The 25,745-nt window shown below is 40.4% G+C and overlaps 1 protein-coding gene across 9 annotated transcripts in view; it reads left to right on the forward strand.

The window, feature by feature from the left end:
* The window catches only part of CLASP2 (cytoplasmic linker associated protein 2), a gene marked incomplete at its 5' end in the record, with an annotated part of 155,946 nt that overhangs the window by 92,010 nt on the left and 38,191 nt on the right, over window positions 1-25,745 (forward strand). For 3 of the 9 annotated variants that reach the window (XM_080934581.1, XM_080934585.1, XM_080934589.1), the window contains 9 exons: window positions 2,861-2,884; window positions 4,353-4,370; window positions 6,375-6,476; window positions 6,626-6,652; window positions 12,662-12,832; window positions 14,351-14,458; window positions 19,937-20,043; window positions 23,412-23,656; window positions 24,915-24,978. In XM_080934581.1, coding sequence (XP_080790707.1) covers window positions 2,861-2,884; window positions 4,353-4,370; window positions 6,375-6,476; window positions 6,626-6,652; window positions 12,662-12,832; window positions 14,351-14,458; window positions 19,937-20,043; window positions 23,412-23,656; window positions 24,915-24,978 — 866 coding nt within the window. The remainder of the gene's footprint in view (window positions 1-2,860; window positions 2,885-4,352; window positions 4,371-6,374; window positions 6,477-6,625; window positions 6,653-12,661; window positions 12,833-14,350; window positions 14,459-19,936; window positions 20,044-23,411; window positions 23,657-24,914; window positions 24,979-25,745) is intronic. The other 6 variants (XM_080934583.1, XM_080934587.1, XM_080934586.1 and 3 more) reach the window with 4 other exon arrangements.

Below are 25,745 nucleotides of genomic sequence, written 5' to 3' on the forward strand. Positions count from 1 at the left end.
AGGACAGATGTTGGGTTTTAACTGTGGTCAGACACATGGCAGTTAGGTGTCTCTGAACATACAGGCAAGTTTGAGAATGTGATGGACTATTGAGAGCATGGTGGACAGGACCTTGTCACACAGTGCTGAATCAGTTCACGGTGGACGTGATGTCTGATTGCTAGTTTAATACCTGAAGCTTTGTTAACTGTTTGGAGTTCGGATCCAGGGCTAGCAAGGTGGCTTAGGTAAAAGGTCAGTGGAAACATCCTGATGAAAGGGGAGACCTTATTCTTGTAAACTGTCCTCTGACCTCCACATGCTCCATAGCATATCGATAGGGACATACACGCTCGCTCTCTCTGACCCAATAACTGAGTAATGACCAAAAAAATAAAAGTCATCCTTTTACTCCAGAATGTGGTCTCTTATTCTATGCCCTTTGAATCTGAGCGTCTGTACAATTAAGACATCCCCACTACTCTAATTGGCATTATTTACTGCATGTGAGCTTGTGCTCTGTTTAACATTATCATGGTGGGGGTTCTAATGGTGTGTACGTATTCTCTTTGTGCCACTGGGGTTCCTAAGTGGAGAGACTGGCACCTTGAAGATCCATGGAAAGTACTGGAAACTCTAGGCTCAGCTCCCTTTTGGTTCTGTTATCTAGAGTGAGGAGCAGACCCCTCATTGTGTAGAAACTAAAAGGCCTCTCAGCCTCAGCAAACTCAGAGGGGATGGGAAGGAGGGTTCTGTCAGCCTAATGAAATGGAGTGAAAAAGACTGGTGACCTAAAGGAAATGTAGAAGGTGGGGAGGAGAAAGAAAGGAAGAAAAAGGAGGTGGAGAAGTTAAAATAAAAGCAAAACAAAAAGCCAGGTGTGCAGCACACACCCCACTGCCGTCCCCTCAAGACCCCCTTTAGGCCTGTAGTGATTACTGAGCACTGCTTTCTTCTGTGTTAACCTTGTTTGTCATGTCTGAACTTACAGAATTCAGAATGAGTATATCTTTTATTCCCAAACACTTCCTGTATTTAGTTTTTCACAGGTTTCCCATTAAGTACTGAGGATATGGAAATTCTGTACTTAGAGAATTTTCCGTTTATTTGGTATGTTGCTGAGAAATAAGGGGCTAAAAATTAGTTGACTTTCATACATTTGAGTTGAACTTGCTATAAGACCTCAAACTCAAAATGTTTAGGAAACAGTTGAGATAAAATGGGTATAGAAGGAAAGGGTAGCATTTATTCCATAGTCTCTAGTACAGTTTGCCACTGTTAATTTGCTTTTTTTTCTTTTTTAAGGACTGAATTCTGTGGCACAAAGGTGGCCTGTGTGTTTTGAAATTTACCTGTTAACTTTTCTAGAGGAAGCTTAGTGTCATACAAAATGGCCATGGTGTGTGTGTGTGTGTGTGTGTGTGTGTGTGTGTGTGTGTTTATATTGGAGGTAGAGCTCATGATAAAATGCTTACCTAACATACATAAGTATTCTTAATAGGGGTTTATGGAACTGCTTGAATGGAAAAGAAAATAGATGATTTTAGTAAGGTCAGTTAGATAAAAATCAAATTTTGTTGTCTGTAGAAGAAATTGTCACCAGAATCTATATTGGCAAAGAAAAGATGGAAGAGCTCCGTAGTTCCTCTCAGCTCTGGCACTTTCCTCCTCCTTGTTTTAGGACCTTTGTACAGTAAGGCGGTTAGTTAGTTTGGAAGAAAGAAGGGCGGGGCTGAAGAGAGCATCCTGCTGCAGCTCCTGAAGATGGTGTGAGGAGTGGCCTGCAGTGAGCAGAGCTGGGAGGCAGCCTTGCTGTGAAAGGGCAAGTTTTCCTGAGCCTGGGTAGGAGGAAGTGGAGGGCGGGGCATAGGCTCAGGCATGGTACTTGCAGTACCAGTTGGGTATTCAGAAGAGTGTCACTGGAAAATTATAATTGTCTGCCTGAGAGTTCTTGGTCCAAGAAGTAACTAAAGGTTTTGAATAGTCTTGAGTACAAGAGGAGGGACATGGTTAGACTTGGCATAAAGACTGAAATTTGGGGCTTGTGGTGAGGTTTATTAGAGTGGAAGGCTACACAGCAGAACCAGTACGGAGAAAGCCTTGGAGGTCTAATGTGTGCTTTGAAGTTCTCACCCTAGGAGCTAGGCTTAGGGAGAAAGACTCGTTCCTCTGGCATGAAATGCTGCAACATGTCAACCAGTGTTTCTGCTAGGGAAGCTCATTTAAGACTTCTAGTCCAGGGTGGGGTAGGGAGAGGAAGCTGGTCATATTGGCTCTTTGCTTTCTCAGCAAGCCACAATTATCAAAATTCCAGACACCCAGAAGAAAGCTGATGCTCACCACAAATCATACTGTTTGCATATGGCTCAGGCAGATTGCTATGGCAGTCGAGAACCTCCACTGTCATGTACCCTTGTTATCATCGCGGCGTTCAGAGCTGTTAGCCGAGGCCAGCGTCACGCACAGGCTCTTCAGAAGAGCAACAGCAGCCATACATTGTGGCGCATAGCTGTGACTGCAGCACTATGGAGGCTGGGACAGGAGGATTGTGACATGTGGGCCTCAAAAACAATAGCAATGTCTGTCCTACTATGTTAACTTTCTTGTGGCAGATATTAAAGGCTTGGTCTTCAGTGGTACCACCTCATCACAAGCTGTGTGGGTTTTCTCTAGGAACGTGTGAGACAGAGGCAGATTTTTACCCAGATGTGTGATTATAGGAGCTGAAGGTTCAAAGGAAAAATGGGGGTCTGTGAGAAGCCAGATGGCAAAGTGAGAATTGTTATCTGTAAACGGGGAGGGGGTTCTAGAGTCTTTTTCTAATGTACTTTTTCTAATGTACTAAGTTTTCCTCTCCTCTTTGCTTGCTCTTTCGTCAAAGAGGATACTTCTGACAAGATGGATGGTAAGACTTTTATAATTCTTTTCACATTTCTACTGGGTCTTTGACAGTTTTCTGAAGTTGCTGTTTATTTATCAAGAACTTCATGCAAATGTCTGCAGGACTCCCTGGCTTGGATTTTGAGTTGCTTTTATCCATTTTGGATTTCCTTCTGCTTTTTTTGGAACTAAAATATTTCACATGAACCCTAAAAAATAGGTCTCATATTTTTAATTTCTTATTCCTTTTTACAATACTGGATTCAGAAGGAGGAAAGGAGTCTCTTAAGTCTGTCTGTTTTAACATGTTAGTTACCGATTGAAGGAGAGAGATAGGGACGCGTCTCACGGTCACGTTTACCTAAAGTTGATTGCCAGTTGCACCTTCTGAGTTTTTAAACTAACATGTAAATAAAACTGAAGTTAAGCTTTGCCTTTTAAATTTCAATATTTAAATTATTGCAGCTTGTCTGTGGTGGCTTTGGTCTAGTCACAAATCTGTGCTGTGTTTTGTCAGACGCTAGAGAGAAAACCATCACAGCATTCTGTCATCGCTGTCAGGGCCAATGCTGTCAGCTGGAGGGCTGAGCTTTATTAAAGAATTTGTTAAAAGAAATGGAAGCAAAACACCTTTTCTCTTAATTATCACATAAACTCTACAAATTAACCTCATTTTTTTCTATTTTAGTGAAATGGAAGCTTGTTTTAGTCTCAGGATAGGAACGTGTTATTTTTAGTATTTCCATTTTAAAGTATTTCATAATTACAACACTTTGTATGGAAATGACAGCCATCAGGAGGGGATTTCCTTCTGAATTCTTCTATTTCCTTGAACCTTTATATTGCTGGAGTACATAGAAAATTTTTCATTTACTAATCAAGTGTTTGTTTGTTTGAATTAAAGCCCTTTCTGAGGTATCCTCTTGTACTTACTTCCTCTGAGTTCAACCCTCCATCTGACAGCGTCGCTGTACGGTGTGTGTCACTGCCCCTTAGTGGGGGTGAGTTCTGGCGGCTTTCACTTCCATAGATTTCAGAGTTCTGAGGTCACACCCTAGACCATTGAGTGGATAAAATAGCTGAACGCTGTTATCAGGCCTCAGATTTGTCTGTGCTCTGATGAAAATGTTAGTGTCTCTATTTCCCTTACCTTTGGAAAAGAAATAGAATATAGCTCTGCTTTAGAGACGTCTATATAAACCTTTATTTGCAAGTAAAAGTAGTCAGAGTTAAATTGTTCTTAAGTAATTAATTTCTCATATTTCTTTTACCCTTTCAAAATTTAAGAATTTTAGCTTTCTGGCTTTAGCTTTTTTGGCGCAAACTCTGAATTGAATTCTGTCAGGTTATTTTTCCTCACTTGCATGTTTTCAAGGCTAAGTCCCATCTACGTTCCATTCAGCTTTCAGCTGTGCAGATGAATCTCGGGGGAGGGGATTGTAAGGTAGCATTTTCAGAATTTGTTGAAATACTGTTTTATTTCTCTTATTTAGGAACAGCATCTGAAGATGGTAAGAAGTAAATACTTTGTTAGCCACACAGCCCCCCCCCAGTGGCAGTGGCAGTGTGCACTGACGCTAAAGCAGGCTCACCGACCTGCAGACCCTCCTCTCTTGCCAGCCCGGCAGCTGCTCATTCTGTTTGGTTGTGTTCATTGTGTGTAAATTCTTTTTTAATTCTTCATCATGCAGTTTTGCTTTATATACTGGATCATCTCATGCTAGAAAATATTATTGCTTAACACATTTAATAATATCTAGTACATAATTCCATTTTTCCCCAGTATGCTTTTCTTTTTTTTGCCTTTTTGTTCTTTTTTAAAAAGTTAATACCAGATCATTTCTGCTTCTTAGGAATGCTGCTTTATCATTAAACACTAAATACTTTTATTTCATATATTTTGAAATGTATCTTTTAATTTTTAAATCAGTGAGTACAGAATTGGCCTCTGATTCAAATTCCGTTTAAGAATATGACTACAAATACTTTCCTGAGTCATTTCACATTAAAAGAAAAATCCCTTCTGAGTTTGTAGAAATGAATTTAGTTTGTATTTTTTCTTCCTGAATACTATCTCATTAAAGCCATTTGTTTTATTTTAAATACAATTTTTTTCCCTAAGTTTGACATGAACAACATTTATTTGGAGTATAAAACCAAATGCATGTAATCGTTTTGTTTTTATATTAGTTGTGGTGGGTTTAAAGTAGTTTTAAGTTTAAATTGGCTTACTCTAAAAATGTTAGTCCTGATACTGAAGTGAATGGCAGCTTACTTAAGGACTTTTAATTTAGAGCATTACTATGTGGCTAGAATGTAGGTGGATTCTTCATTCAAAAGTAATCACTCAGTTTCTCTGCACTGTCTGCAGTGTGGGCTCCTACGGCCTTGCCGGTGACAGGGTTCAGGCGGTGCCTGCCTCTGCTTCACTCCAGCTCCTACTGTCCTCTGCCCTCACTCAGTCCTCATGCTTTTCAGGACGGTCACATTAGATTAGTCACAATTTTGGGATTCCCTAAAATTGTTCCTCTTAATTTACAAAGATTCTAAATGCTCTTTTTCTTCTGTGTTCAACACCATGTGATCTGCTTAAGAGTGTTGCTGGAGAGCCTCAGAGAACCTAGTGGTAGGGATTTGACCAGCGCTCAACTTCATTACTGGCAGCTTACTCGGACACGTTAGTGCAAGAGTTCTAGAAAGAGCCTGCTTGGGTGGCGAGCATCTTAACCAGGCAGATCTCAAGAGGGTTTGAGGCCAGCCTGGTCCACAGTGTGAGTTCTGGCTGGACCAGAGATCCTGCCCTATACCCCCAACCAAAAATAAGCAAAATAAAACAAAGCCTCTGGAAATACAGTGGAAACATTGTGGTGTGGTGTTATAGCGGGGTTGAGATGGAAGTAGAGGCGAATGGAATGGGTCTGGGAAGAAGAGAAATAAAAAGACTTGGCTGATGGCAACTCTTCTGCAGTTCACTTTAAAAGTAGACTGTCTGTTTACAGGGTTTTGTTTCTGTTTTTGTTTTATCTTTAAAGCTATGGTAGATATTTGAGAACGGTCCTAATTTTCTAGAAACAGGAACTTTTTGTTTTGGTTTTGATTTTGTTTTGTGTTCTTGTCTTTTGAGGGTCTCATTTAAACCAGGCTGATCTCAAACTCCTGCCTTGCTTCCCAAGTTCTAGGATCAAAGGTGTGCACCACTATGCCTGGCGATTTTATTCTTCTATAGAACATGTATAAAGAAGTATATACCTGGGCTTGGTGGTATATGGGCTGTAGTCCCAGATACTTGTAAGATAAGGCAGGAGAATCTCCTAAGCCAAGGAATTTCAGATAAGCCTAAATTAGATGCCACCTTAGAAATCAAACCCTAAACTGTGCTTTTAAATTCTTAAGAGAAATCTATAAATAATAGCTGCCTTACTTCAGAATTTAAAAATATTTGAAAATAGTGAAAGCTCTTAATACTAGATACTGTTATAGAAAGTGTTTTAATTGTGTGAATATTTGTTCCTCAGGTCGGGTGAGAGCCAAGCTTTCTACACCACTTGCTGCTGTTGGAAATGCCAAGACCGATTCTAGAGGGAGAAGCCGGACAAAAATGGTGTCTCAGTCCCAGCGTATGTACTGCTCATGAGTCCTTCCTATTGTCAGTCGCTAGGGTGAACGTGTTTCTTATTGTACACTGTTAGGAAGTGAGCCGTGGATACATTCAAAGCTGATTCGAAAAGCCACAAGCCACATACTGAGTTCTTGTTCTATGCTTTAGGTTCATCATCACCTGACAAAAATGAAGGTATTTTTTCAATGTTTTGGGTCAGTTGTTGTGCATGTTTGGGTTTGGTTGTTTTTATTCAGTTGTTTTTTGGTTTTTGTTTTTTGTTTCAGAGTGGGTGTTGTCTTGTGTTTGTGTTATCAGGGCCACATCATTGATCTCTGCCATTTAGAAGGACATCTTCATCTTATATACAGAAGTTTGCATGGAAATACTTTTTAAAATATGAATCTTTAAAGTCAAGGGTCACATTCTACTCAGAAACTTGTAGGCGTGGACAGTTGTGCCTTATAGATGTAGAATGATTTCAGTATTAACACCAAAATAACACCCAAAAGTTAAAAGTAGCATCTTCTTACTCTCCCCCAAATTTGTTAGATCTTAAATTTTGGCTAGTATTTTGGGAAAGTGAATGCTGACTCATCATGAGGGAAAAATAGCCAGTTCTGATTACTTTCACAGGAAATTTCAGATTTATGTTCTTTCTCACTGAGTTCTTTATGAGAAGAATTAAAAAGCACAATCACAGAATGAGGTAAACGCACAGCCTGCGTCTGTCTGTCCCAATACGTGCCTGCATTTAACTAACAGTGATTTCTTGCTGCTCCCTCTGCACCGACAGGCTATGCTGATCACTCTCTAAAACCAGGTGTCTTTTCTAAGGAAGTGAAGAATTGGTCCTTTTTGTAACCTAATTATCCTGGGAAGGAATGGGTTCGAAGGTGACTGTCAGGCTGCAGATATCCTGTTTATTTTTATTAGTCTGATTCCTGCATCTTGGGATCAACGGAGACAAGTAAGGCTCAGAGACATTAGGACACCTGAGTACATGTGTCATGATGCCACCTCTTCCTGGCATCAGAATGTCTGGCAGAGCAACATTGTAAGCTTTCTGCTGGAGTCTTAAAATGAGCAGAAAGACTTGGCATAATTTGTTTCAGCCAGAACAACACACAGTTCTACCAGGCAAAGGCTTTCTCTGACAGACCAAAAGTGGTGATACCATCTTCTCCTGTGGGTCTGCGCCTTTGGAGTGGTTCTTAGAGAACATTAGTGCAGCTTCCCTCCTTGTGCATTGCCCAGACCAGCATCAGCACAGCCTGGGAGCTAGTTCAGATAAGATACAGGGTCCTGTGTACAGCCAGAGTCAGATTACCAAGTGCTCCTGGTGCCGTAAAGTTTTCAGGCTGTGGAGCTGTGTTGCCCAAATTGCAGTCCTTTCCCTTCTAGTTTCCTGAATTTTCCTGTTTCCACCTGTAAAAGGAGGAGGATATAGCATCTACCTCATGGGATTGTCATGAGCATGAAATGGTTCAGCATATAATGCAGTTAAAACAATGTGTACCCCAAAGGAAGTGCCATGAATTACCTGACAAGATTATCTTTGTTATTTATGACTCATGATAAAATGAAAAATGAATTTGGTGATGCTGGTACATGTTTTTACACTTTGATTTTTTACTGCCCTCATGAAACAGAAATAAACCCTGAAGTTAGGATGTTTAAAACATAAAGGAAAATAAAGATAATCACAAATTGTCCATGCTGTGATTTAAGTTAAAACGTAATTGTAAGATAATTGCTATTTTCTGACTTTTTGGCCTTTGTTGGGACCCGCTTTTTTAATCATTGCAACTTCAGATCACTACAGTGAAAAGTAGGATTATTTTACATTTGGCTTGTTAAACCTCATAGGACTAGATCTAGAGACTTTCCCACTATAAAATCACATAGATCTTAAATCACAGTAGATTCTATTTATTTGCTTGCTTGTTTATTTGAATGAGTATGTGTCCATTCCAGAGTCTTCTATTAAAAAGATGTGTGATTTGTGTGCAAGTTTGTTCACAGCTTTATTTGCACAGGAACCTGTGTGCCTTCCATCCTCACATCCGTAGTGACTCATGGGTGTGTGGCGCTTCCACGGCCTTGTATTGTCATCTACAAAGACAGAGACTCTCTTGGATCAAAGCAGGTGTGCTCAGGCTCACCAGAACAGATGAAAGCAGACCTAACGGAGAGATTGAGGCCGATCTGTGCCCCACTCTGATGGTAGTGACTGGTTGTGCACAGATGACTGTCCAGCCTGCCAGGAAGTGTTCTGTCTTCCCCCACCTCTTGCTTTTCTGTGAATCTTAAGAAAGATGACACTTTTAGCTTTGTCATCTCCATTTTTTCTTGACCTATAAGATTTGGTAGTTGTTCCTATATCTAATTTTAAATTAAATGTTTAGAATAAAATTGTGAACATTTAACAACTGAGATCCCATAATGGAGAGGCTGAAGAGCGCATTGGTGCCTGTGGTCTCACTCATCTGCTTTGTACATGAGTGTCAGCTGTAAAACTGTTATGTGCACTGCTGTTGTGACAGACATTTGTGCTATAACTTTTTTTAAAGTTTGCTCTTTTTTGCATTAGGTTTTGTTTTGTTTGTTTTCCTGAGAACTGACTAAAGCTTTGTTATTTTCACCTGCCATTCATTTTAAAACTGCTTCTCCCCTCTTCGTGGATTCTAACCCTTACCCTAATTCTGCCTTCACACTTGTTCAGGATCACAATCTGCTAATACCATTGGTGGTAAGAATCTACAGACTTTATGTGTGCACATCCTGTTTGGTCACTTATTCTCATTAACAAGAATGAGTTCTATTCAGCAGAAAATCTGACTACATAATACTCAACCATTCTGTGATTGTACTGGAGCGAAAACTGCTAGTCATGAGTTCTGTTTGAGCTATCTATCTAATATCATGAAAGTTCTAAAAACTTTGAAATTATCCAAGTTGACTCTACAGATAATAAATATTAAGAAGAGAGAGGAACCTATATTAACATTTTTGAAATGTTAAAATACAACAGCAAATAGTTAACTCAAGTTGAGGTTCTGCCTCTGGGACATTTCTGTTCCATGTTGCTCTCTGGGGTAAACACACTCTTTTCTTCAACTCTGGTGGGTCTTCTAGAGAAAGTGCTTCTCAGCATTTCAAGTATAAATGATTCCAGATGAGCCATAGGCACTGGAAATGTCTCATTCCTTGATTCCTTGGATGAAGGAAGGATAGTGGAGAAGCAAGAACAGTGTGTACATGAGATGAACACCTCCAGCTTCCTTCCCAAGGGGGGATGTGTGAGCTCAAATATCTAGAGAGTGAACCTGAGTCAACATGCTTCTAAATTGACCTTTCCTGTCTGCTGAATAGACCCACATTTCAAAGAGTTTGTTAGTTTTCCTACCAGTGCCCCCACCCACACGAATTTATTACTGATTTTAGCAGAATGCATACTGTATGTACTCAGGTCATTATCTATCATTTTTATATCATCCCGAGTTCCTTGTAACTTCCATTGGCCTATCTTGCATTGTGAGTTTGTGGCATGTTGGGTGTTTGGGTGTTTTGTGTGTATGTTTAGCTTACATATTGCATGGAGAAAATAAATGCCTCAGCAGAAGGAAGAAGACAGAACCAGATTTGAAGATTCTTCACCTGCAACACCATGGAACTTTTGTTTTTTAAAGATTTATTTATTATATATAAGTACACTGAAGCTGTCCTCAGACACACCAGAAGAGGGCATCAGATCCCATTACAGATGGTTGTGAGCCACCATGTGGTTGCTGGGACTTGAACTCAGGACCTCTGGAAGAGCAGTCAGTGCTCCTAACCACTGAGCCATCTCTGCAAGCCACCATGAAACTTCTGAACGATCATTTTTAAAGTAGACTTGAGTAATTTTCCTATGATTTAAGGTCTACTACTCGATCAGTAATTTGTTAATTTCACAGGGAGCAGTGCTTCTTCATTTTATAATGTTGCCGTTCCTGGTGGAATTATTTTATTTTGTGTGCTGAAATATAACCAAGAATATGAATTGAACTAAGGGAATGATGCCCAGAAAACTTAACAATAAGGATAACAGCTGGTCACCTCTAGCTTGTTCATGTTTGTTAACCTGCACTTAGTGGCAGAATCTGGAGCTTTTAAAGCTACTGTTTTTGGAAGTTCCCAGAAACTTGTTAAAGTTACTTTAAGACAGCTGGGTAGGATTAGAAATGGCATCTTCCATAAGAAAGATCAGATAGTCCTCAGAAGCCCTCTGAAATACCTGCCTCCTAGTGTACAGTGGCAGTTTGGTTTTGGTTTTTGTGGGTTTTATTTTTGGTTTGGGTTATTTGGTTTAGGGTTGTTTATTTTTTGTTGTTGTTGTTCTTTGTTTTTGGTGGTCGTGTTGGTTTTGGTGAGGGTTTTTTTGTTTGTTTGGGTTTTTTCGTTTGGTTGTTTTGGAGGGGGGTTTGTTTGTTTGCTTTTTGGTTTTTCAAGATAGGGTTTCTCTTTGTAGCCCTGGCTGTCCTGGACTGACCTCAGATTCACAGAGTTCCATCTGCCTCTGCCTCCCCCGTGCTGAGATTAAAGAAGTGCAGCAGCACTGCCTAACACATCGTGCCATTTTTCACAGCCAGTATTCATTCCCATTGGCGTTTGTCTACTGGGTAGAAACGAGACACAGTTGAGAATGCCACATCAGAGTGTGCAGTGTGAGCAGTGACTCTTAGCACTGTAGTAACCTTGGGTGACAAAGAGATAGCATGTCCCCTGAAGATTTATTTAAATGCAAGTTTTCAAAGATACTGCCATTCATTTTCGAGTCTGATCCATTTTTTTGTTCAGTATACACATAAAACACTTTGACCAAGTGATCCCTCTTAAACAGGTAGTCTTTGCGTTTTTAGTTTAAAAATGGGTTTCTTTCTGTGTATGGTCTTACATACCTACCACCCTAGCATGTGGGATGTACAGGCAGGAGGATTGCTTCAAATTCCAGAGCAGCCTGTTTATTTCCTGACTTAATCCATACACAGACTTCTGAGAGTTAATCTAACTTTCCCTCTCTCTGAACTTGGTATCCTAGAATGTGCCCAGCCAAGAACCCTTTGCCTTCAACTAGCAAAAACAGATTTCTTTTCCCCAGCTGGTCTGATTTGGTCAGCACTTAATTTAAATTTAGTGTTTTTATTTCTTTTTGACCATTTCATTCACTGTTTACAATGTGTCTTAGCCATATAGTCTCTTTATTGTCCCTTCTTTACTTTCATGTCCTTAACAAAACAATAAAAAGACTTGCTGAGTCTAAATAGTGCTACCAGAATGTACAAGGATGCAGGGAGGCAGTGTGCCCTTCTAGGGGCCACACCGTGGGACAGTGGGAGGACTCTGCCTTCCCCATTAGCCATCAGCTAACAAGAGCTCTTGAGTGTGGCTGCATGAGCCCTTCCTCCCTCTGTGCATGCTGGGACATTAGCTGAACCAATCAAGTGTAAGCAAAGCTGTGGGGGTAATGAATATAATAGTTATGTCATGACCCCCAAACCACATCTCACAAGACTGTTTTTCCCAATCCCTTACATTCTTTCCATAGCTCTTTCTGTAATGTTCTCTGAGCCTTGGTGTAGGGGGACCTTAACAAAGGAGTTCCATTTAGAGCTGAGTACTCAACAGTTATATATTCTAAGCTCTCTGTCTAATTAAGAGTCTCTGAATTAATTACTCTACACTGCAGAAAGAACCATCTCTCACCAGATTTGCAAGCAACTCAGTTTTTAATTTTTTTAAATTTAAAAATATGAATAGCACCAAATGACCATGCCCATTCAGATATTTTATGAGACAAACTATTTTAAGAAAAAGCAAGTTGTTATTATATGTTCAAGACACAAATAGTAGCAGTAATAGAACTAAGAGTTTCCATCCTCGTAAGTAATGCTTTTCCACAGACCATCTAAGCCGTAGGAAACACACTGTCAAATATGGGATTGCTCTGGGGATCTTTTACTGTTTGTCTTAAAATCACGGTAGTTTGCCGTTCCTCAGTGCTGGTGTACACAACACATTTCCCTCAGCAGGCTGTATTTGTGTATCAATCTCAGTCCATTTCTTTGCTCTTACAACCTGCCATGAGATCACAATTTTCTTGTATATTTGCAAGTTACCTTGGTATCAATGTTAGCATATTTTTATGTGTTTCCTGTTTAGCTGGCAGCCGATCTGGATCTCCAGGAAGAGTTCTAACCACGACAGCCCTCTCTACCATGAGCTCTGGTGCTCAGCGAGTCCTGGTCAATTCAGCGTCAGCACAGAAGAGAAGCAAGATACCCAGGAGCCAGGGCTGTAGCAGAGAGGCCAGCCCGTCTAGACTTTCAGTGGGTAAGACTCTGCAGTGCCACCTTTGGCTTCCTTGAAAGTTCAAGGAGAATTAAAGTCTAGGTTGCTGAAGTATAGGGTATGAATTGCATCTTGAAAATGTAAGAACTTTGAGAGGGGGCCTAACATCGTACAGCACAAGATTACTGTGTTTTGATTCATCAACTGTATCTTAATTCTCATAACTTCCTGTTGAATTAGCAATGTCAGCTTAATTTTTACTTTGAAGTTGAAACATGGCTCAGTGGGAAAGAGTGCTTGCTGCTTTTGCATAGGATCTGAGTTGGGTTCCCACCATCCATATTACATATTAGGCAGCTAACAACTGCCTGCAACTCCAGTTCCCAGGGCCGATCCTCTGTCCTTTGTAGGCTCTCTCACACACATTGCACACACTACCACAGAAGTGCACACACACATAGATAATCCTTTTTTAAGTGGTACATGTTTGGGCATAGTGACTGATGCCTGAGCCTACTATCCAATCAGGGCCTTTAGTCAGCCTGGGCTGCATAGCAGGCCCGTCACATACAGATTATTTTAAAGCCAAAACTGAAGAGCTATGTAAGGTATCACGAGTGAAGTTTGCTGCTTGGACACAGCCTGCCACGACCCCTCCTCTCCTAACAGTACACGGTACTGCAGTGGAGGAGCTGCGCCTGCTCTACAGAAACAAGCCCTGCTCAGAGCCCTGGTGGCCACTCAAGTCAAGCCCCATCACTGCTGTTTTGTGTAGGAGTGAGGCACCCCTCTGTGTTCTCCCCCCAGTTTCTGACTCTTTGTCTATTTTGAAACTTTATAAAAGAGTGATATCCCCTTCTCATATCTTTAGTGACATTGTCGTCTCAGGAAGACTCATGGCCTGTGGAGCATCTTTTGAGGGTTATCTATGGCCAGGTGCTCTAGCTTGCCTGTCACTCAGACTCCTTTTCACCACTTTCCTGGGTTGAAAGGACTCACCTTGGATCATCTCATTTTTCTTGGTCTCCTCATTTGCTTTGCCTCTTACACATTGTCAAACTCAAATGGCCTAGAAGTCCAGATTCCACAGCCCGTTCTACAGCCGCTTAAGAGTGTCGTCCAGTGAAGCGCCGGACACTTCCTTTAGGCCTACAGACATGGAATTGAGGTCCTTAGTAACACCAAGGGTTTCTGGGACTTTCATTCTCACTACTTTGGTTCTTTCTGCTTTCCAGACATTGTTAGATTCTCTGTCATACCTTCAGTCCATTCTCTCAGATTCTTTTGGCTTTTTAAAATCTGTATTTATGTTTTGTGATTTATTTATAAGAAGTGAAAAAGACCTATGAATTGAAAGCTTCATAGTTTGAAGTTAGCCTGCGCTCCATGGTTCCATAGACTCAGCCTGAAGGGAGAGGATAATAAAAGAGTTTAATTTTCAGTCCCCAAACAAACAAGCTTATTATTAATCAGTTCTTTAAAAAAGAAAACTACAGCTTTGAAAAACTTAAATTCTGCCTTCTGTTTTCTCTTGCTGTGCTGCTGCCGTCGCTCTGTCAGCCCGGAGCAGCCGTATTCCTCGGCCGAGTGTGAGTCAAGGCTGTAGCCGGGAAGCCAGCCGAGAGAGCAGCAGGGACACGAGTCCAGTCCGCTCTTTCCAGCCCCTGGGTGAGTGTCTGCGCAGGTGGGACACTGCCTCCTAGGAGTGAGCTCTCCCGTACTTCTGGGTTTACTGCTCCTCCTCAGCATCTTTGCTGTCATCCTCATGAGAGTCCGAAGGACTGAATGCATCTCAGTAGTGCCCTGTCCCGCTTAACTCAAGTGAGCAAGTCAGCCATTACATGAGTGGGTTCCTGTCATAATCCAGTCATTGTCACAGACGTAAGTTCAGACTATTGATTTAATTTCTTCACTAGGGAGGCTGAGTCAGGATCACAAACAAGATTGACTTAGTCTACAGACCTGTCTCTAAGAAGACAAACAAAAAGGAAGATTGAATTCAAAACCTGTAGAAATAGAACATGTGAGAGAGACACAGGCAGACAGACAGACAGATGTGATGTCCAGACAGACCTTTTAAGGGCTGAGCATGTCCCAAAGGGAAAAATGCAATTCAAATATCCTGCACCTGGTGGTGACGGCCAGCGAAATAAGCTGCTGGCGCTGAGTTGCTTAAAGACAGTGTAGAGGAGCGCTTCATTTTCAGTATTCCTTCTCTTATACTATTGTATTATAATATATCTTGTTATATTGTATTATAAAAGGTGAGGAAATGGGAAAGGTTGATGGTAAGACAGGAGTGAGGGTGCCATATATACCCTTTAGACTGCTTCCAGCAGTTTTTGACTACCCAAGAAAACTGGGGTGCTGGCCAAGTCCCAGGAGAGTTGGCTGTTTCAGTGTCCAGGCTCTGTGGGGCTGTCTGTGGCTAGGAGAGAACAGGCCTGGTCTGAACCACCTGAGACCCGACCCGACCTCCTGCTGCCAACCTCGTTGAAGCTGCCTAGCGTGCACATTTGAGGGATCTCGGCCTGGCAGGCACAAGGCACACACACATATATTAGGGCAGCAGAGAAAGAAAGAGCTGAAGGGAAATTCCTTTTCTTCTGTGTACAAGTGGTTGTACCCATGGTCCTGGTAGTTGAGGGAGGAAGTCCCAGGCTCAGGAAAAGTGAGCAGTATCCCACCCTCAGGAATAAGTGGTATAGGCAGGTGGTCAGCAGGCTGTTGATTGACAGGAAGATTTACATGGGGTGCATTTGATCCATGAGAGGTGGTTTCAAGTAGACTCCCTGAAGGTTCCAGGAATTTTTGAGTTTACAGTAAGAGGTAAGTTTTAGACATGTTACTATTAGCACAGTCTGTGATCTGTACTGAAAAGGCAGCAGACTCACACCTTTGTGTCATAAGAAGTTTGGGAAACAATTTTGGGTTAAAATTGTGAACACTGTTGAAGGCATGCCCTGGAAGGACAGAGACCTTCCGTGGACCAGAGGGGGACGGGATTGGGGGAGCTTACTTGGTCTTGATTTTTAGTATGAAGACAGGCCATGAGAGCAGAGCTTCTTTCCTCTCTCCAGAAGACTGGACGTATATAGAGCAGACAGATGTTTTTAGCACAGAGAGAAGTGCTTTTAAGTTTATACTTGAAGACAACCCAGACCCGCAAAGGGAGGAAGGAATCTGATGCTGTTTTCACGTTCCTTCAGTCATTTTATCACCCTTTATGCTCTCACACCCTTGGACTTTTATAGCTCACATTTGCCCACCTTCATTTACACCTTTACACACCTTAAAACACATTGTCCTAGACCATAAGACAGTTTTTAGGTCCTCACAACTTCAGCTTTCTCACTCAGACCTTACATAAATTTTACACCTTTATCTTTCTTAATTTACCACAAGACACAAATGGTTGATGACTGAGAAGAATCATTGTAAAGCCAGTTCCTTTAAATAAAGGAACAGTAAAAAGTTACATTGAGGTCTGATTTTTTGGGGGTGGGGGTTGCTTTGTTTTGAGTCTGGTAACAAGGGACACAAGTACTCCTAGACCTAGCTAAAGCTCTAGGAGAGTGAGGCCTGAGGCTGATGTCACACATGAGAGAATTGAGGAGGCAGCTGAGGCCTCGGCTGTTGCTGCTAAACTGACAAAGGTGTCACTAGCCTAGTGTCAGCATTATTAGAGCCCTAAAGAGGATGGATTTTTACCTGAGTAAACAGGAACTACAGAACAAGCAGCTTCCAAGTCTGTTAGAAATGACAGAGACTCCTGGCTGCCTGGACTGTCACCCTAGGTTCCGCCATAGCTATTGGGGGTAGCGTCAGGCTTCAGTTGCCAGGCCCAGAAGATCTGACAGACATCTCCTTGGAGTAGAAACTTGGGGAGACTTGCCAGTCTTGTCTAAGCAAAGCAGGGCAGTCAACTTTGCTGTGTCCTGCTTGTTCACAGTTTGGACCGGTGAATGGTGGGTTTTTCCCATTGGCTCACTTTGCCACATTTAAAGCAAGCTCAAGGTGCAGGTTCTTTTGTGTCCATCATCTTCTTTGGAGGAGAGGTTGTGGGAAACTGCCAGGAACTGGCATGTCTCTCTGTCATGAAAAGGTTTTTTTATTGAACATTTTAAATACTATATTCTGTAGCTCTCTGAGGCAGTTGAGGACCATTCTCTATTAACTTTCTAAACTAGACAAACTTTGCTTGTTTCTAGCTACTTGATTTTGGCTTACCTTTATAAACATAAAGAGGAGACTAAAGTTTATTCCTTTAATTAACTACATCAGGACTTAGCATGACTACAAATACAGTACTGAACACATTAAAGAATTTGATCATTTATAAGGTGACTAACCACTAACTTAAGATAATAGTTCTTAATTATTCTTAACAGTTTATACTAATTGTAGCTTTTATAAGACCAGGACTTTACTTTCCATCCCTGTTAGGTTTGACATTAAAATAACAATTTTGGATTGAAGTTCTTCAGTTATCAAAATAAAACTTTTAACTATAGACACAGTTCATAGAGAGACTGACAACTTTGCTGATTCTTTTATAGTGTACCATTGTAGAACAATAACCTTAAATTTCTATCACCGTATATGATATATTCTAGATCAGAGTTGAATCACATGTACAGTATGTATAGCAAATATAACCTTAAATTTTTATCATCAGACAAGAGTCCATTAGAATTCAAAATATTTAAGACATGTTACTGCTTCCTTACTATAAAAGGAATACAATGATAAATAGAGAGCTCATTATGACTAAGAAGCTTCATACAAGTGTTGCTTAATACCATATGGTCATCTTAAGATGCAGAAGTCACATAGCATATACTCTTTAGTCGTAGTAAGATAGTTGCCAGACATGTGGCTGCTTACATCCTGATAAGGTCACCAGCCAAGGTGAAGGAGAGCCACATAGTTGCTATTTAAAAACATTTGTTTTCCTATTATTTATGTATGTATTTATAAATATATATCTATACTGAGAGTTGAATCCAAGTTTCATACACACCTACATGCAGAGTTTATGAAGAATATGTATCAGCTCTCATTAATTATGAGAGTAGGGTGATGTTAAAATGAAAGATACATATTTTATTAAATATTAAAGTGCATTTATGTGGCAGTTTATTTCTGGATATAAGACATGGGTCAGTTTTCTGTGCTGTCAATCTGAATAGAGGTCTGAAATGTAAAGTCTGCAGAGTTTAGGATATAGAGTAATATTTAGGAGCATGCATTGTGGGGTTCTAATGGGGCTTGCCAGGGTATTGTCTTTTTTTCAGTGCTTATAGCTTCTGTTGTCCAACAGTTTGTTCCCAGATGCCGACCATTATGAATAAAATGTGCCTTAATATAAATGAAGTAAATGATTTTTGACTAATCTAAATTTTGTTTGTGAATTTGTAAAAACGGAGACCTTGAAAGAATTTAGTTACAGTTAATAGTGTGCTTGTGTCACACAGGTCGACCTGTGCTCCAAGTTCCTGTGTGTCTTAGTCTGTCTAGGCTGCTATAACATGCTATAGCTCAGTACTTCTACGTGACCAGGACTTAGTCCCACAGTTCTGGAGGCTGAGGTGTTGAAAGTGAAGGTACCCAGTGTCTGCTGAGGGCCCTTCTGGCTCCTGCATGGTGGTGTCCTCTGTAGAAGTGCTTAGCTCTCTGGAGTGCCTCTGATGTTCTCAGACCAGATTGCCTCTCAGAGGCACCACCTTCCTTTAACACTTGGGGTCAGTATTTCAACATATTATTAGAAGAAGGGCACAAAAATTCACTGGGTGTTAATAGTGAAGGAGATAAGATTAATTATTAGTTACCATAGTGGTTTTTTTTGTTGTTATTATTATTAGTTACCATAGTGTTTTTTTTTTTTTTACTACAAGTGTTTGTTTTTGTTTTGTTTTCATGCTTGTACTTTTGACATTTCCCTCCATTTGAATACTTGCCTTTTTTGTCTCCTATAGCCTATGTCTGTCCACTTAGGTGTAATTTGTATTTGTGTCAGGGTTGATCTTGCAATGCTACTGGATGTTCCTTCCCCATTGCCATATGTGGCGATACTCTGGTCATTAACTATGAGAGTGACGCCACTGCTAACTACCTCTCCTTGCCTGACAGTAGTGCTGCCATTATCCCTTGTCTCTGTGGTGATAGATGAGGTTTGTATGGTCCTGTTATTCCAGCCTCCAGACACCATTCCAGATCCACTGGTGCCCTCTACGCCCCTGATGTGTGTGGGGCCTCAGGTGAAGGATGAGTACATTTTCATCTCTGCGTTCATCCCAGAGTCTGTCCTTTTCTGTTCTCATCACATAGTATTCATCTTAAAGTTAATTTGTGTTATGTAAAGTTAATTTATTAGAAAATAAATCTCTTATGTTTTTTCTCCCAAGTAACTATCCTTCCTCCCTTTAGCATTTTTCTAACTGCAGATGGGCGTTGTTTTGTTTGTTTGTTTGGGGGTTTGGAGGTTTTTTTGGTACAACTTGTATCATTTTTTTAATATAGAATTGTTTTATGTTCTCGGTTATGTACTTCATCTTTATATATGTATGTTTAAAAAAAAAACCAAAATGGTGGATGAAGTGTTTTAATTGTATACAAAACAGTCGGTGGGCAGGTGAGAATTCATGTCCAGTTTGTCTATACGTGTCAGAACATTGGGCACAAAGTAGTCACTTAATGGTTATTGAACAGTCTGTTTTAGCTAAAGAATAAAAAGAGTTTTCCAGAAGGAGACATTACTATTAGAGCTTTTCTTGTGGTGAGTTGCTGGTGTGACTTCATAAATCTCCCTGTTACTGATGAAAGAGGTCTGTGTTACTTTACGGTTCACTTCATTGGGAGAGCCTTGTCTGAACTGGCAGAGCCATCTTCTCCTTCTTCTAAGTAAGCAGTGGTTCTTTAAATTTGTTTCTCATATGTGAATTATTTTGACTGCCTTTTCCCTTTTACTTGACCAAAACATCATTGTGCCCAGAAAAATACAATATTGCTATTAAAATGCTTTGTCCCATTGGTTTTTTTTCTTTCCCCTTTAATAAAAGTTGGCCACCCTCCCCCAGCCCCCAGCCCTTGCATTCCTGCATTTGAGACTCTGACAGCGGTTTCCTTCTTTCTCTGATGAATTAGGTCCGGGATATGGAATCAGCCAGTCAAGCCGGTTGTCGTCCTCGGTCAGTGCCATGCGGGTCCTCAACACAGGCTCCGACGTGGAGGAGGCCGTAGCTGATGCCTTGGTACTTTTCTCCATTTCCCTATTCGTGTGGCTGTTACTGTTCAGAGCCACTGTGGAAAGGGCATGGGAAATGCTAGATCAAACCCGAGACGCCAAAATGTAGGCAGTATGAGTAGGAGAGTAGTGCATTATGATTAATCCTTGCTAATATTCAGTATTTTAAGCCAGTCTCAGGAATCTTAACTAGGTGTCAGGAGCAAAGCTCTTTTGTTGTCGTGTACATATGCTTATAAGCATACAGTTTCAAGGTTATCTTCACATTGAGTTTATAGGGCATTGATTTGGTTTTGAGGTTGGGTTTCACTGTGTGACCTTTGCTGTCCTGGAGCTCACAGAGAACCACCTGCCTCGGACTCCTGAGTGCAGGGATTAAAGGCATGTGCCACCACGCCTGGACCAGTTATTTATCTAAGATATTTTCCTGGTTCTTTATGCTCCACATATTAAACCGTAAAGTTTAAAACACTGCAGGATTGGGATAGTTGTAGGAAGAATGCAGTCTACGATATGTATCTACACATATGTATATAGACTGCTCTCACATGAAATTATGAAGACTTGAAGTGGCGGTGTGTGCACTATTGTTTGGTTAATTTCCCTAATCAGTCCAATATGACTTTCTTTAAAATTATGGCATACAGTTAGGAGTGTAGCTGAATGGTAAAGCATCCATCTGTCTTAGCATGCACAAGGCCCTGGGTTCAAGGTGACTCAAATGACGAGGATTTCAAAGTATTCATTCATTTTCTCTTTGAGGGGTGTCAGGGTTGCTACTGGCATTGGACTCTGAGCCCTGTTGATCCTGGATTTCTATCTGGAGTCTATGAAAGGCCCCACCCATCTGTTTGGAGGTTCCCTCTGAGCCTGTGCATCTCAGGCAAGCAGTACACCTCTGAGTTAGCTCTCTGGACCCCTCAGCTTTGTTTTGAAATTTAGAAGTACAGAACTCACCTTTTAAAAAAAAAACATATTTTTGTGAAAAATAATTGTGGCTGTAGAGGTGGAAGGCACATTTTAAATATATTCATTGTTAATAGCTATGACTTATTGCATGTCCTAACTTGTGTTAATAGCAGTGTTGACTTTCCCTCAACTGCAAAAATGTACCTGAGCTGATATAGTTAAAGAGACTCTGTTCTGAACCGAGGATGTGTGGATCACCTTTTCTGATGTGATCAATCAGATGTTTTAGTTCTTGTTATTCAGGTTGGTTTTTTGTTGTTGGCTTTTTTTTTTTTTTTTTTTTTTTTTTTTTTTTTAGTTTAACTTAAGGTTTACCATTTAACTACTGCTTGCATAGTTTTAGGGATTGACTTTGTCATTCTTGGGTTGCTGTTTATGCAAATAAGATGATAGCTCCAAGGTATATGGAAATATTTAACAAAAGTATTGCTGTCAGATTTGCTTTTACATATATGATTGTTTTACCCGAATGCTTGTCTTTACACTCTGTACAAGCCTGGTTCCTGTGGAGGCCTGAAGAGGGGTCAGACCTCCTGAAACTGGAGTTACAGATGGTTGTGAGCCACCATGTCATTGCTGGAAATTGAACTCAGGACCTGGAAGAGCAGCCAGTGCTCTTAACTCACTAGAGATAGCCTTCCAGGTCCTTTGGTTTTGTTTTTCGAGACCAGGCTTCACTGTGTGGTTCTGGCTAGCCTGGAACTCACCATAGAGACATCACTAACTTTGAACTCACAGAGTTTAGATGGACGTTGTGCACCACCATTGCAGCTGTTAACCACACTGTCATGAATCAGAACTGTAGTCCTAGGATCCTACTTTCATCTCTCGTAGCACAGATGTAACTATCGATTTTTCAGAAAATAGTTAATACTAAACACAGTTGTACCTGGGAAAATAAAGTTTAATTTATAAGTGATAAAAGGTCCATAACTAATAAGAATAGTTTTAATCTCTTTGGGAAGCAAGTGTGTTTGTTTTGTTTTGTTTTGTTGTTTTTTTAGCGTTTTGGTTTTGTAGCTTAGGTGTTTCTCTCTGAACTGAGAGACACTGACAGGAAGCCATTCTTTCAGTATCTGTGTTCTACGGCTGGGTATTTCTAATTGTAGGCATTGCTAATGCCAACTTCACTGTGCTGTTTAGCAAAATGTTCCTCATTGTTTTCAATTTCTCTCTTTAAAAATTGGCTGCTCTCAGCTCTTAGGAGACATACGGACTAAGGTATAGACTCTGCTATTTTCTGACATCTTATGATATCATAGCTTGTTTTCTGTGCTTCATCAACTTAACAGATAGTCTATAAAATGTTAAAGTGGAAATAACAAATCTTTAGCTGTTCATCTATTACTCTGTCACTGTGATTGTCTGTGGGGGATACTGACTGAACATAGTGTCTTAGGGAGGTGCCACCTTTTCACACTGAGATGGATCATCTATACTGCAGTCTTTAACGGACTGGTCCTGGAGCCCACCCGAGTAAACATTATTATTCTAAATCGAGTTAGTATCTGTAGGTCTGTACAAGAGTTAGTGATAGCAGCAGCTTCATAAAGGCATTTGGTTATTTGTGTTCAGATAGTACATCTTGACAAATTTTGGGCTAGAGATCTACATCTGTAGATGCTTGGAACTTTTGAATTGCTATACTTGCTGTGTTTCATGGCAGTAGCTTCACCACTCCCTAGCCAAATCCAAGTATCAGAGGATGTACTTTCTTTCCAGTTTCTGCATGGAATTCTCAAAGGAGCTGTTTACCTCAAGATACTTTCAATACCAAAGGCATAATTGGCAGTTAAATAAAATATAAACCTATAAACCTTTTGGTTAAACTGCTTTTTCATACAGAATAAGCCACAGAATATAGATTACATTGGGAAAACTGTTAAGGACATATAGCCATCTTGCTGTCTAAAAATTCATACTTATCTTGAAGACATAAAGGTTGGAACAAAAGGGGGAAAATGGCAAAGGAAATAGAAAAGAGGAGCTACATAGATAGACAGGAAAGAGCATAATATTTTACATAAAAGAATTGTGCTTTTACTCCCCTCAGAAGGTGGTATTTTCTTATTACCAACTCATATTTCTAGGATAGTTTTTATCAATTTGCATTCTACTTGTTCTTGCTTTTCCACGAAAAGGAGAAAGCACATGCTTTTGAGCATGTCCCGCTTGACATGTTTGGGCTTGCTCAAAGTCACTTCTCTTTTGTCATCATCGTTAAACAGTCTATATTCTACTAACTTATAAAGCACTTCTTGAAGAGAAACTAAATATTTTATCTTTACAATGGTTAGCAGCATGTCCTCCAGTGGTCTAAGACAGAACAGTCCTTTTGTGTTAAGTAAACACTATGAAATGCTCATGTTTGTAACTACTGCTAATGTAGTTCTTGATATGTAACAGAAAAAACCTGCTCGAAGAAGGTATGAATCCTACGGAATGCACTCAGATGATGATGCCAACAGCGATGCTTCTAGTGCGTGTTCAGAACGCTCCTATAGCTCTCGAAATGGTAGTATTCCTACCTACATGAGGCAGACAGAAGATGTTGCAGAAGTTCTCAACAGATGTGCTAGTTCCAATTGGTCAGAGAGGAAAGAAGGTCTCTTGGGTCTGCAGAACTTGTTAAAAAACCAGAGAACACTAAGGTGAGAAGTGTCATAAAGTACTTGTTCTAACAGGCTAGCACCTTCTGACTTGGCTTTTGAAACGTGTCAAAAATTATGTCAAAAGTTTTCCCAAACCTTTAGGGCCCCCTGTGCGGTAACTCACTAAAACTGCTGTAATCTTCTTGCCCTAGTTACTGAAACATTTTAAAGCAAGCCTTTCAGGTTTGGGAGATGACTTGCTGAGGGAGTGTTTGCTTTGCAAGTGTGAGGTTCTGAATGAGTCCAGGCTCTCCAGAAACCCTGGAAAGCTGGATGCAATAGTGCACTGTAATGCCAGTGTTCCTGTGGAAGGTGGAAGATGGAGACAAGAGATAGCTGGAAATTCACAGGTCAGCTAGTCTTGTTTGCACAAGAGCAAAACAAGAAGGCAAGGAGTGACACCTAGGACCTCCACCACATGAGCATGCACCACACAGAGGGTTAAAAAAATAACAAAACACTTTCTCATTCAAAACAAGTTAGTCAATATGTTAAGAACTTTGTTGGGACCATAGGGTGGTAGAGTACTCTTCTTAATGGTCTAGTTTGCTTTGTTCTTACATCTCTCACTGTCCTTATGAATGTGATATTTTAAACCCATGTGATTGACCCTTTAAGAACCCAACTCTGCAAAGGCAGGTGTATCTCTTGAGTTCAAGACCATGGTGGGCTACAAAGTGATTTCAGGGCTGGCCAGGGAGACACTGTCTCAAAAAATCAAAAACGAAACAAACAAAATCCAGATTTCAGATAATTCATAGACGTTAGTGTGGTACAAATGTAGAACTGTCTTCTCATATGATAACAGTAATATTGGTATTAGATATAATTTTTACATATCTTAAGATGTATTAGAAATACATAATTCAAAACCAGTGTTTATTTTTACACTACCTAATGTATTAATTTTCAGGCACACATCATACTTCATGACTCTGTGCAAATAAATCATAATATTAAGCGTATTAGGTGCAATATTTCATTTTAAAAGGAAAAGAGAACTGGCAGTTTGGAAAACGATAGAACTTAAGAAACACTGTAACATTTAATAAAACTCAGATGTGGTTCACTACAGGTTGCTTCATTGCTATCCTCAGTGTGGTAGATAAAGCTACAGATTTCTCAATCTTGAGGCATAGTTTGTATAGCCTTTTTGTTGTCATTGTCAGTGGATTTAATTGTTTGCAGGCTTTTAAATGACGTCATCCTATAGCAAGGTATTAATCCACTTTTTTTTTTTTTTTTTTTTTTTTGGCAGTCGAGTTGAACTGAAAAGATTATGTGAAATTTTCACAAGAATGTTTGCAGATCCTCATGGCAAGGTATGTTTTAGTATTCAAGATTATTTATTCCTATATGGTATCAAAAACAGTATAGTGCTAAAAACTATAAGCTGTTGGTAGTGATATTTTTAAACTTAATTTCAGTTGTTTCATATTATGCATAGTTTAGAGATTGTTCTTTTTATCCATTCATTCACACTTCTTTAAAGGAAGGTTGAGAGGTGCACTTAGGATCTCAGCTCTCAGGATTTAAACTAAGAATGCCATGCAGGCTGGATGGTCATTCAGTAGAATCTGAATTTTTACCACTAGAAGCAGAGGTCTTAAATGTTAACCGTGGGGCCTGTCAGTAGTGGCAGGTGGATCTCTGAGTCCGAGGCCAGCGTGGTCTATAGAGTGGGTTCCAGGACAGGCAGGGTTACACTGAGAAACTCTGTCTCAGAAAATCAAAACTCATAAAATAAGAAAATGGATAGGAGAGGAGAGGATGGGACACGATGAACGTGGGCTGAGCTGGTTAGAGCACTCGGGACTGAAGAGCAGCCAGTGCTTTGGTGGTGGTGGTGGTTTGTCATTTGTTTGTTTCTTGAGACAGTGTCTCATTGTGTAGTCTCAGCTGGCCTCAGACTCAGAGATTGGACCTTGCTCTATCTGTAGCGGTGGGATTAGAGATGTACACCACCAGACCCAGCTTATAGACAGTCAGTACTCTTAACCACTGAGCCTTCTTGACTATAGGCTAGGAATGCTGAAAGGGGAAATGTACCAGCATCCTCTAGAGAGTCCTGACCTGCTCTGCTCTCCCC

The sequence above is a fragment of the Micromys minutus genome (genome assembly GCF_963924665.1).
Source record: "Micromys minutus genome assembly, chromosome: 21".
In the NCBI taxonomy this organism is placed as follows: Eukaryota; Metazoa; Chordata; class Mammalia; order Rodentia; family Muridae; genus Micromys; species Micromys minutus.